The 13,631-nt window shown below is 47.6% G+C and overlaps 1 protein-coding gene and 1 pseudogene across 2 annotated transcripts in view; one reads left to right on the top strand and one right to left on the bottom strand.

Moving 5' to 3' along the window:
* The window catches only part of syne2a (spectrin repeat containing, nuclear envelope 2a), a gene marked incomplete at its 5' end in the record, with an annotated part of 223,959 nt that overhangs the window by 100,022 nt on the left and 110,306 nt on the right, over positions 1-13,631 (top strand). Inside the window, 3 exons of the mRNA XM_083642872.1 lie at positions 6,549-6,710; positions 8,132-8,320; positions 13,523-13,615. Coding sequence (XP_083498998.1) covers positions 6,549-6,710; positions 8,132-8,320; positions 13,523-13,615 — 444 coding nt within the window. The remainder of the gene's footprint in view (positions 1-6,548; positions 6,711-8,131; positions 8,321-13,522; positions 13,616-13,631) is intronic.
* On the bottom strand, positions 140-2,077 carry LOC310782936 (endoplasmic reticulum chaperone BiP pseudogene; annotated as a pseudogene). The gene has a single exon. The product of its transcript is annotated as an endoplasmic reticulum chaperone BiP pseudogene (transcript).

Below are 13,631 nucleotides of genomic sequence, written 5' to 3'. Positions count from 1 at the left end.
GTATGGTTGCTTATCGCCAGCATTTCCCAACCATTCCTCTCACCATTTCAGTCCAATCTGTCTGTTATGTACATTTAAGGGCATCTACCAGACAGGCAAGGGCCGACAGCGAGAGCTTGAGTTGACCTCTTCTACCTGCCTACAACTCACCCTTCTCATCCTGCTCACCTTCCCCACCGTCAGGCGGGGCTCCACCTGCGCTACTGTAAAGCTTGCTGACAATGGGCTGCACCACCTCCTCCAGCTCCTTCTTCTTGGCTTGGAAGTCTTCCAGATCGGCGTCCTGGTGGGACTCCATCCATTCAATCTTCTCCTCCACCGCCTTCTCCATGGCTGCCTTATCCTCGTCGGACAGTTCTCCTCCAAGCTTCTCCTTATCGCCCATCTGGCTCTTCAGAGAGTAGGCGTAGCTCTCCAACTCATTGCGGGCATCGATGCGTTCCTTCAGCTTCTTGTCCTCATCAGCGAAATGCTCGGCATCGTTCACCATGCGCTCGATATCCTCAGGTGTCAGTCGGTTCTGGTCGTTGGTGATTGTGATCTTGTTCTTGTTGCCCGTTCCTTTGTCCTCAGCGGTGACACGCAGGATACCATTGACATCAATCTCAAAGGTGACGTCAATCTCGGGTACGCCACGAGGCACAGGAGGGATACCAGTCAGGTCAAATGTGCCCAGCAGATGGTTGTCCTTTGTCAGGGGACGCTCACCTTCATAGATCTGGATGGTGACAGTAGGCTGGTTGTCAGAGGCGGTAGAAACTATCTTAGATTTTTTGGTGGGCACCACAGTGTTCCTGGGGATCAGCTTGGTCATTACTCCTCCAATCGTCTCAATACCCATGGTCAGGGGGCACACGTCGAGAAGAACCAGATCACCAGTATCATCTTCTCCAGATAGAATTCCAGCCTGCACGGCAGCTCCGTAGGCCACAGCCTCATCAGGGTTGATGCCCCTGGAGGGCTCTTTGCCATTGAAGAACTCCTTCACCAGCTGCTGTATTTTGGGGATACGGGTGGAGCCTCCAACCAGGACAATTTCGTCAATGTCAGACTTCTTCAGGTCAGAATCTTCTAGCACCTTCTGTACAGGCTTCATGGTGGAACGGAACAGGTCCATGTTCAGCTCCTCAAACTTGGCACGGGTCAATGTCTCAGATAAATCTTTTCCCTCATAGAAGGACTCAATCTCAATGTGGGCTTGGTGCTGGGCAGACAGGGCTCTCTTTGCCTTCTCAACCTCACGACGCAGCTTCTGCACAGCACGGTTGTCCTTGCGTACATCTTTGCCAGTCTTCTTTTTGTACATCTTGATGAAGTGCTCCATGACGCGCTGGTCGAAGTCTTCACCTCCCAGGTGAGTGTCACCGTTGGTGGCCATCACTTCAAACACACCGTTGTCAATGGTAAGGAGGGAGACATCAAAAGTGCCACCACCCAGATCGAACACAAGGATGTTCTTCTCGCCGTCCTTCTTGTTCAGGCCGTAAGCTATAGCGGCAGCAGTTGGCTCATTTATGATTCTCATAACATTGAGACCAGCGATCACTCCAGCATCCTTGGTGGCTTGACGCTGGGCATCATTGAAGTAGGCAGGGACAGTGACCACAGCATGTGTGACCTTCTTGCCCAGGTAAGCCTCGGCAGTCTCCTTCATCTTAGTCAGCACCATGGCAGAGATCTCCTCAGGGGTAAATGTCTTCGTCTGGCCTGCAGAGATTTCCACCTGGATATGGGGTTTGCTCTTCTTCTCCGTAACGATGAAGGGCAGGTACTTGATATCCTGTTGCACAGAGGAGTCACCCCAAGCGCGACCAATCATCCTCTTGGCATCAAAGACCGTGTTCTCAGGGTTGGACGTCAGCTGGTTCTTGGCAGCATCACCGATCAGACGCTCACCGTCACTGGTGAAGGCCACATATGATGGGGTGATGCGGTTTCCCTGGTCGTTGGCAATAATCTCCACACGGCCGTTCTTGAACACTCCAACACATGAGTAGGTGGTCCCCAGGTCGATTCCTACCACGGTTCCCACGTTCTCCCTCTTGTTGTCGGCATTGGCAAACACAGCCAGCAACATCAACGACATCAGTGTAATCAGTTTCATCTTTGCTTGTATTTTGCTCATCCTATGAAGGAATCTTCAGCAAGCAAATAATCAATGTCCCCCGCCTTGGCATTAAATAGCCTCTGCAGGAAGAATTTATGACATCACTGATGACATCACAATTGGCTTGAGTGACATCACTGATGACATCACAATTTACTCAAGTGACATCACTGATGACAACACTGCTTGAGTGACATCACTGATGACATCACAATTTCTCAAGTGGCATCAATGATGACAACACTGCTCGAGTGACATCACTGATGACATCACAATTTCTCAAGTGACATCACTGATGACAACACTGCTTGAGTGACATCACTGATGACATCACAATTCTTGAGTCACTGGTGACATCACTGATGACATCACAATTGTTCGAGTCAGTGTCAATCAAACAGTGTGGGTGGGGCCTCTTCCCACACATCACCATTGTAACTCAGTGAGTGATGGCATCAGTGATGATGTCATCAGTGATGTCACTGTCAAGGTGTAAAAATACGTATAGCATGATGATTGTAGAGGGCATTAGTGATGTCATAAAACACTGATGATGTCATAGACCTTATTATGCTGACCTTCATACCACGGCTGATTGGAGTCTAAAGTGATGCACATGGCTGTGACTTGTGATATTTTGGTTTTAGTTGGCTAGTTAGCTTGCCATTCAATTACATTTAGTTTTAGCTAACAAGCTAAGCATATAGCTCATCACACTAGCCACAGACAGCTATAGTTGCATCTCTCCGTTTGTATTTGATGGACTTTCGCTACTGTAAGTGTTTAGACATGATGACGCGTCCCAGCGCATGCTGAAGTATGTATTTGTAACATAGAATCCTGGCTTCCCTGACCAGTGACACTTAGGAATAGACTAGGTGACAACCAGGTATAGATTGGTGACAAGCTGGAGAGACAGTTGACGGTTGGAGAGACGGCATCCGGTACGGGATGGGTTTAGCACCCCAGCCTGGCTCTCTCGTGAGGGAGAAATCCACAAAGTTTAACACTACGGATTAGCCTCCTGAAAATCGGTGTAAATATCGGCGCGGCCTGGGGTCCTTCAGGCTAGAGCGAGGTGCTCGGCGCAGCCGAATGACGTGCAGCGCACAGGCCTTCTTGAGGCATCCTCTCTGCCTCTGGATGCCTTTGCCCCGGGAGGGCCTGGTGAGACGAAGGAGGAGCGCGGCCGGGAGACAACCCATAGCGCCTTAGAGCCTCCATGCACCGAATGGTCTTGCAATGCTGCGATGTAGCACTAGCTCTATTGCAGCGGATTGGGTGTGATCAGCCCTTCCGCGGGCAACGTTGCAGACAGAGTAGGAGGGCTGATCCGTGAGCGGCTGCTTCTGGGATGCGGGTCGGGGTCTTAATCGGCCTCGGCTGGGTCTACTGTGCGAGAGGGTGTATGATGTTCGACAGACCCGAAACACCTTACGACCCCAGTTAACATCACTGATGACGCGTCCCAGCGCATGCTGAAGTATGTATTTGTAACAACAGACAGATTACATTAGATTACATTAGATTAGATTAGATTAACTTTATTAAAGGATGTCTTTACCGATAATCAACCCACTTTGTATCATTAATAATCTTGGTAATATAAGCACATGGGCAGTGATTACCTTCTCTCTCGTAGAAAGAGGGTTCTGCACGCATCATCCAGCAGAATACAGCTGTGCCACCAGGTTCTTCTCAGTCTGATGAAGACACATACCTTCTCTCTCTGTTTTCCTCACGGAGATCTCCCTTTTCCTCCTCTGGCAAAGCGCTCCATTGTGACACGTTTTACGTCACAACGGAACTGCAGAAGTTCTGCTCAAGACGCGGAATCTGCTCCGAGGGCGGGTGTTATTATTTATTTGTATTTTTGAAGTATGCTCACGCACATGGAGAATTGCATGGAGAGCCTTAACGAGCCCTAATGACTTGCAGCTGGTGGGGGCGGAGTTTCTGCAGGAGCATTGTGAGGTAAACGGAGAGAGAAGGTAAACACTGCCCATGTGCTTATATTACCCAGATTATATATATGATACAAAGTGGGTTGATAATCGGTAAAGTCATCCTTTAATCCTAATTGGGTTGGTCACATGCCTCAGGAAAAACAAATGCCACAATAGACAACCTCTTGCATGGCACCGTAACCCCGACGTTACGTTTCTGATTTTTTGCTGTTCATCTGTCATTTATGTGATTAATTAGGTAGTTAATTCTGAACAATGCTGTTCATGCTACATACCAAATTAACCGGCTGAATCTTGCGCATCGAACCCTGTCTTCCTTTTTCAGATCAGATCAACACAGCAGAAGTTATAGCTGTCTTTGTACAAAGACAAAGACAACATTTCAGATTATTTGGCTTTTTCAAATGGCTTTTTATAATGGCTTTTTGGAAATCCGCCTAGGTATCTCCCTACAAAAACCACTGCCAAATACTCATGTTTTGGTATTTTTTCATCTTCTTTGAGTTGGGATGTGGTAAGGCCTGTGGCTATGTCTCCATTGGGTTTCTAGCCATAAATACAACAACCACAGGTAACTGTTTACACTCTAAAAGTGTTTTTTATTCTAGGCGAGAATCAACCACTGTGTTTGAGCTGGTGTTACTCAGGGTCAGTAACACATAGAGTCATTCTGACATTTGGAACAGAAACTTCAAAGTCTTACCTTTCAAAAAAGGTCAGGCAGTTGTCTGTAACCCTAGCGGTTCAGCCACAGTAAGCATTTTAGTTTGGGTATGTCGTTTTCACCATTTTCTTCAGAAATAGGTGGCTTTAGAAAAGGTTAAAAACCAGTGTTGGGCAAGTTACTTTCAAAATGTAATATACTATATTACTAGTTACTTTCATTTGAAAGTAATAAGTATAACCATACCTTTGATCGCTTCGTTCTCTCTGCAATCTCGCTTTCACTGTGACTCGTCCCTCTGTGTGTGTTTGTGTGGTGTGTGTGAGTGTGTGTGTGCATGCATGCATGCGTGTGTGTGTGTGTGTGTGTGTGTGTGTGTGTGTGTGGTGCTGTGCCCCTCCCCTCCCCGCTCCTCTTCACAGACAGACTCGGCGCTGACACATGTCTCCCCAGAGACCGAGAGAACACGAGCAGGAGAGATGATGATCTCTTTTCATAGGCATAACTGCACATTATTACTTATGCCAATGTCTCCAAATAGGCTATTATTGTCTACAAATAGCGTATTATTCACCATGACGTGGTTTGCTTCCACATCCACACTCACTCGGTTTCCACGTGTGAGTCTGGCATCCTAGTCTGCCTTCAGTGTTTGTTCTAGTCCCACCCCAAAGTCATTTCTGATTGGCTTAAGGGTACAGCAGCGTGATCTCTGATTGGCGTAAGAGTGCCTCTCTAGAAACGGATAGGCTTAGCTTACATCACTCACTCATTCTGCCACACATTTGCACTCGGACATTCAGGGGTAACGGACCCGGTTACCGCCGGCCAAAAATCACAGGCTCTGAAATGTAATAAATAAAGTATAAAAGTAAAAATGATTTCCACCAGCTGTTTCTGTGCAAAGCTAACTTAACCTCACGTCATATTAAGATTAACAGAATTTTCAATTCTATGGTGGGGACTCTGGAGACGATGAACCGAGCACACACGGACACACAGCTCTCCAATTATAGTAGGATTGGCTACAGGTGTTGTCTGCTGCTGATTGTATATAATCTATATATATAATCTCTGGTCCTGGATTAGTTTGAAACAGTCACTGAAGATTTAATCTAAGAAATGGTAATAAATAAATTGACAGTCCTTCAAGTCAGTTTTGGTAGAGCAGTCCTTCATCACTTGTGTTAGTGGTAGGCAGTGGACATGGTTCAGGTGATGTGTGCCCAGCCTGGCCTTGCTTAGAACAACAACCCTGAGCAAGTATCTGATTGAGCATTTTTGGATACTTGCTCAGGGTCATCAGTCAGCTTCCTTCCTTCAGACAAAGCCAGATGTAGGCTGGCAGCCTGCTGCCTGGTCAAAAGGTGCACATAATTAATGCGTAAAATCTGGGACAACGCGAGACGAGAGAGACAGACAACATTACATCGTCTTTGTCTGCCGTGCATTAAAACTAAAGTAATAGCCTGTTTTGAAAATGTAAGGAGTAGAAAGTACAGCTATTTGTGTTGAAATGTAATAAGGAGTAAAAGTACAAAGTTGTCAGAATAATAAATACTCTTTAAAGTACAGATATCTGAAAATCCTACTTAAGTACAGTAACAAAGTTTGTGTACTTAGTTACTTCCCATCTCTGGTATTTGCTAATAGGCTGGGGGGGGGGACTATTTCTGACCCTTACATACACTATGTTGAGTGACAGTAGGCTCTGTGACCCTGTGTGTGCTACTGTATTTCTGACCCTTGCGTACACTATGTTGAGTGACAGTAGGCTCTGTGACCCTGTGTGTGCTACTGTATGTCCTAGGTGAGCTGTGCAGACGACATGTCTCCCCTGGATGCAGAGGAGGATCTGCTGTACGGAGCTCTGCTCAGCGTGCTGCTCTGTCTGGACGCTCTCACTGACCTGCTGCCGCCCCCTGCTGGGGCTGCAGCAGGTGACCACCAACTCAGGCTGCTACAGCAAGAGGTGACCGGCCATCATGCAAATCTCTCTCTCTCTCTCTCTCTCTCTCTCTCTCTATCTCTGTCTCTCTCTCTCTCTCTCTCTCTCTCTCTCTCTCTCTCTCTCTCTCTCTCTCTATCTCTGTCTCTCTCTCTCTCTCTCTCTCTCTCTGTCTCCCCCTCTCTCTCTCTCTCACACTCTGTCTCTCTCTCTCTCTCTCTCTCTCTCTGTCTCTCTCTGTCTCTCTCACTATCTCACTCTGTCTCCCCCTCTCTCTCTCTCTCTCTCTCTCACTCTGTCTCTCTCTCTCTCTCTCTCTCTCTCTCTCTCACTATGTCTCTCTCTCACTCTCTCTCCCTCTCTCTCTCTCCCTCTCCCTCTCTCTCCCTCTCTCTCTCTCTCACTCTGTCTCTCTCTCTCACTCTGTCTCTCTCTCTCTCTCTCTCTCTCTCTCTCACTATGTCTCTCTATCTCTGTCTCTGTCTCCCCCTCTCTCTCTCTCTCACTCTGTCTCTCTCTCTCTCTCTCTCTCTCTATCTCTGTCTCTCTCTCTCTCTCTCTCTCTCTCTGTCTCCCCCTCTCTCTCTCTCTCACTCTGTCTCTCTCTCTCTCTCTCTCTCTCTCTCCCTCTCTGTCTCTCTCTCTCTCTGTGTCTCTCCCCCTCTCTCTCCCTCTCCCTCTCTCCCTCTGCCTCTCTCTCTCCCTCTCTCTCTCTCTCCCCCTCTCTCTCTCTCTCTCTCTCTCTCCATCTCTCTCTCTCTCTCTCTCCCTCTCTCTCCCCCTCTCTCTCTCTCCCTCTCCCTCTCTCTCTCTCTCTCTCTCACTCTGTCTCCCCCCCCCTCTCTCTCTCTCTCACACACACACACACACAGGATCACATAACATTATAAACACATTACTTGCAATCAATTTTTCGTTACCACTTTAATTATGTTAAAACATAACTGTCTATGCAGGATTATAACTATATAATGCATTATGATGGCATTATTATAAGTAGGATTATGATGTATTATAGGCACAGGCTTCATAGAAGGTGTTACAGATTTCCGGGGCGTCCCGGTGGTTCACCTGGTAGAGCGCGTACCACAAAGGCTTAGTCCTTCACGGAGCTTCACCTTTGCGGTCTGCCTACTGTCCTATCAAATAAAGTCATAATGCAATAAGAAAGTGTTACAGGGTCTTTATATTCAGTACAAGGCCAAATACTTTAGAACTCAACACAAAACTACATACATTTATAATATGAAAAAGTCATCAATAATATGAAAGACACAATATAAGTACAGTACATATAGCATGTAAAGTGTTCACCATTCTCAATCAGACAGGGATGTCATTTTTAAGAATTTCGGGCTTTTCTTCGGATCTACGAGTCCCATTCATTTCTAATTGGTGATTTTTGCTTTGTGCTCTTTTGTGTTCCTGACCACATCCCTGCTCAGTGTGTGTCAGCTGAGCTGCGGGTCCTGGCTGAGGTGTTGAGTCGTGTGGGATCAGAGGTGTTGACAGAGGAGAGTGAGGCTCTGCACTGCGTCAGCTGCCTTCAGGGCTGTCTGCGTACGGTCCAGCATGTCCTCACCTCATCTCACAATCAGCTCCTCGCACGTCTGAGCCTCCCACACCAACATCAGGTTAGAAACACATGTCTGAGCCTCCTCCCACACCAACATCAGGTTAGAAACACATGTCTGAGCCTCCCACATCAACATCAGGTTAGAAACACATGTCTGAGCCTCCCACATCAACATCAGGTTAGAAACACACGTCTGAGCCTCCTCCCACACCAACATCAGGTTAGAAACACACGTCTGAGCCTCCTCCCACACCAACATCAGGTTAGAAACACACGTCTGAGCCTCCTCCCACACCAACATCAGGTTAGAAACACATGTCTGAGCCTCCTCCCACACCAACATCAGGTTAGAAACACATGTCTGAGCCTCCTCCCACACCAACATCATGTTAGAAACACATGTCTGAGCCTCCTCCCACACCAACATCAGGTTAGAAACACACGTCTGAGCCTCCTCCCACACCAACATCAGGTTAGAAACACATGTCTGAGCCTCCTCCCACACCAACATCAGGTTAGAAACACATGTCTGAGCCTCCTCCCACACCAACATCAGGTTAGAAACACATGTCTGAGCCTCCTCCCACACCAACATCAGGTTAGAAACACATGTCTGAGCCTCCCACACCAACATCAGGTTAGAAACACATGTCTGAGCCTCCTCCCACACCAACATCAGGTTAGAAACACATGTCTGAGCCTCCTCCCAAACCAACATCAGGTTAGAAACACATGTCTGAGCCTCCCAAACCAACATCAGGTTAGAAACACATGTCTGAGCCTCCTCCCACACCAACATCAGGTTAGAAACACATGTCTGAGCCTCCTCCCACACCAACATCAGGTTAGAAACACACGTCTGAGCCTCCCACACCAACATCAGGTTAGAAACACACGTCTGAGCCTCCCAAACCAACATCAGGTTAGAAACACATGTCTGAGCCTCCCAAACCAACATCAGGTTAGAAACACATGTCTGAGCCTCCCAAACCAACATCAGGTTAGAAACACATGTCTGAGCCTCCCAAACCAACATCAGGTTAGAAACACATGTCTGAGCCTCCCAAACCAACATCAGGTTAGAAACACATGTCTGAGCCTCCCACACCAACATCAGGTTAGAAACACATGTCTGAGCCTCCCACACCAACATCAGGTTAGAAACACATGTCTGAGCCTCCTCCCACACCAACATCAGGTTAGAAACACATGTCTGAGCCTCCCACACCAACATCAGGTTAGAAACACATGTCTGAGCCTCCCACACCAACATCAGGTTAGAAACACATGTCTGAGCCTCCCACATCAACATCAGGTTAGAAACACATGTCTGAGCCTCCCAAACCAACATCAGGTTAGAAACACATGTCTGATCCTCCCAAACCAACATCAGGTTAGAAACACATGTCTGAGCCTCCCAAACCAACATCAGGTTAGAAACACATGTCTGAGCCTCCCAAACCAACATCAGGTTAGAAACACATGTCTGAGCCTCCCAAACCAACATCAGGTTAGAAACACATGTCTGAGCCTCCCAAACCAACATCAGGTTAGAAACACATGTCTGAGCCTCCCACACCAACATCAGGTTAAAAACACACGTCTGAGCCTCCTCCCACACCAACATCAGGTTAAAAACACATGTCTGAGCCTCCCACACCAACATCAGGTTAGAAACACATGTCTGAGCCTCCTCCCAAACCAACATCAGGTTAGAAACACATGTCTGAGCCTCCCACACCAACATCAGGTTAGAAACACATGTCTGAGCCTCCCAAACCAACATCAGGTTAGAAACACATGTCTGAGCCTCCCAAACCAACATTAGGTTAGAAACACATGTCTGGGCCTCCTCCCACACCAACATCAGGTTAGAAACACATGTCTGAGCCTCCTCCCACACCAACATCAGGTTAGAAACACATGTCTGAGCCTCCCAAACCAACATCAGGTTAGAAACACATGTCTGAGCCTCCCAAACCAACATTAGGTTAGAAACACATGTCTGGGCCTCCCAAACCAACATCAGGTTAGAAACACATGTCTGAGCCTCCCAAACCAACATCAGGTTAGAAACACATGTCTGAGCCTCCCACACCAACATCAGGTTAAAAACACACGTCTGAGCCTCCCAAACCAACATCAGGTTAGAAACACATGTCTGAGCCTCCTCCCAAACCAACATCAGGTTAGAAACACATGTCTGATCCTCCTCCCAAACCAACATCAGGTTAGAAACACATGTCTGAGCCTCCCAAACCAACATCAGGTTAGAAACACATGTCTGAGCCTCCCAAACCAACATCAGGTTAGAAACACATGTCTGAGCCTCCCACACCAACATCAGGTTAGAAACACATGTCTGAGCCTCCCAAACCAACATCAGGTTAGAAACACATGTCTGAGCCTCCTCCCACACCAACATCAGGTTAGAAACACATGTCTGATCCTCCTCCCAAACCAACATCAGGTTAGAAACACATGTCTGAGCCTCCCAAACCAACATCAGGTTAGAAACACATGTCTGAGCCTCCCAAACCAACATCAGGTTAGAAACACATGTCTGAGCCTCCCACACCAACATCAGGTTAAAAACACACGTCTGAGCCTCCTCCCACACCAACATCAGGTTAAAAACACATGTCTGAGCCTCCCACACCAACATCAGGTTAGAAACACATGTCTGAGCCTCCTCCCAAACCAACATCAGGTTAGAAACACATGTCTGAGCCTCCCACACCAACATCAGGTTAGAAACACATGTCTGAGCCTCCCAAACCAACATCAGGTTCGAAACACATGTCTGAGCCTCCCAAACCAACATCAGGTTAAAAACACATGTCTGAGCCTCCCACACCAACATCAGGTTAGAAACACATGTCTGAGCCTCCTCCCAAACCAACATCAGGTTAGAAACACATGTCTGAGCCTCCCACACCAACATCAGGTTAGAAACACATGTCTGAGCCTCCTCCCACACCAACATCAGGTTAGAAACACATGTCTGAGCCTCCCAAACCAACATCAGGTTAAAAACACACGTCTGAGCCTCCCAAACCAACATCAGGTTAGAAACACATGTCTGAGCCTCCCACACCAACATCAGGTTAAAAACACATGTCTGAGCCTCCCAAACCAACATCAGGTTAGAAACACATGTCTGAGCCTCCCAAACCAACATCAGGTTAGAAACACATGTCTGAGCCTCCCACACCAACATCAGGTTAAAAACACACGTCTGAGCCTCCCAAACCAACATCAGGTTAGAAACACATGTCTGAGCCTCCTCCCACACCAACATCAGGTTAGAAACACATGTCTGATCCTCCTCCCAAACCAACATCAGGTTAGAAACACATGTCTGAGCCTCCCAAACCAACATCAGGTTAGAAACACATGTCTGAGCCTCCCAAACCAACATCAGGTTAGAAACACATGTCTGAGCCTCCCACACCAACATCAGGTTAAAAACACACGTCTGAGCCTCCTCCCACACCAACATCAGGTTAAAAACACATGTCTGAGCCTCCCACACCAACATCAGGTTAGAAACACACGTCTGAGCCTCCCAAACCAACATCAGGTTAGAAACACATGTCTGAGCCTCCCACACCAACATCAGGTTAGAAACACATGTCTGAGCCTCCTCCCACACCAACATCAGGTTAGAAACACACGTCTGAGCCTCCTCCCACACCAACATCAGGTTAAAAACACATGTCTGAGCCTCCCAAACCAACATCAGGTTAGAAACACATGTCTGAGCCTCCCACACCAACATCAGGTTAGAAACACATGTCTGAGCCTCCCACACCAACATCAGGTTAGAAACACATGTCTGAGCCTCCTCCCAAACCAACATCAGGTTAGAAACACATGTCTGAGCCTCCCAAACCAACATCAGGTTAGAAACACATGTCTGAGCCTCCTCCCACACCAACATCAGGTTAGAAACACATGTCTGAGCCTCCTCCCACACCAACATCAGGTTAGAAACACACGTCTGAGCCTCCCACACCAACATCAGGTTAGAAACACACGTCTGAGCCTCCCAAACCAACATCAGGTTAGAAACACATGTCTGAGCCTCCTCCCAAACCAACATCAGGTTAGAAACACATGTCTGAGCCTCCCAAACCAACATCAGGTTAGAAACACATGTCTGAGCCTCCTCCCACACCAACATCAGGTTAGAAACACATGTCTGAGCCTCCTCCCACACCAACATCAGGTTAGAAACACACGTCTGAGCCTCCTCCCACACCAACATCAGGTTAGAAACACACGTCTGAGCCTCCCAAACCAACATCAGGTTAGAAACACATGTCTGAGCCTCCTCCCAAACCAACATCAGGTTAGAAACACATGTCTGAGCCTCCCACACCAACATCAGGTTAGAAACACATGTCTGAGCCTCCTCCCACACCAACATCAGGTTAGAAACACATGTCTGAGCCTCCTCCCACACCAACATCAGGTTAGAAACACATGTCTGAGCCTCCCACACCAACATCAGGTTAGAAACACATGTCTGAGCCTCCTCCCACACCAACATCAGGTTAGAAACACATGTCTGAGCCTCCTCCCACATCAACATCAGGTTAGAAACACATGTCTGAGCCTCCTCCCACACCAACATCAGGTTAGAAACACATGTCTGAGCCTCCCACACCAACATCAGGTTAAAAACACATGTCTGAGCCTCCTCCCAAACCAACATCAGGTTAGAAACACATGTCTGAGCCTCCCACACCAACATCAGGTTAAAAACACATGTCTGAGCCTCCTCCCACACCAACATCAGGTTAGAAACACATGTCTGAGCCTCCTCCCACACCAACATCAGGTTAGAAACACATGTCTGAGCCTCCCACACCAACATCAGGTTAGAAACACACGTCTGAGCCTCCCAAACCAACATCAGGTTAGAAACACACGTCTGAGCCTCCTCCCACACCAACATCAGGTTAGAAACACACGTCTGAGCCTCCCAAACCAACATCAGGTTAGAAACACACGTCTGAGCCTCCTCCCACACCAACATCAGGTTAGAAACACACGTCTGAGCCTCCTCCCAAACCAACATCAGGTTAGAAACACACGTCTGAGCCTCCCAAACCAACATCAGGTTAGAAACACACGTCTGAGCCTCCCAAACCAACATCAGGTTAGAAACACACGTCTGAGCCTCCCACACCAACATCAGGTTAGAATCACAATCAGCTCCTGTCCAGTGACACTGAGTATTGTTCTCACCTAGGAGCTCTCCTCTGAACAGCTGTGTGTTTTGGACGAGTTTGAACCTGGACAGAGCGAGCCATTCCCCACTCTAGAGGATGCTCCCAATTTGGAGGTAACCAATGCTTGTG

The sequence above is a fragment of the Poromitra crassiceps genome (assembly GCF_964638095.1).
Source record: "Poromitra crassiceps genome assembly, chromosome: 9".
NCBI classification, from domain to species: Eukaryota; Metazoa; Chordata; class Actinopteri; order Beryciformes; family Melamphaidae; genus Poromitra; species Poromitra crassiceps.
The sequence above is the reverse complement of the archived record's forward strand: the minus strand, read 5'-3'. Positions and strand labels throughout refer to the sequence as shown.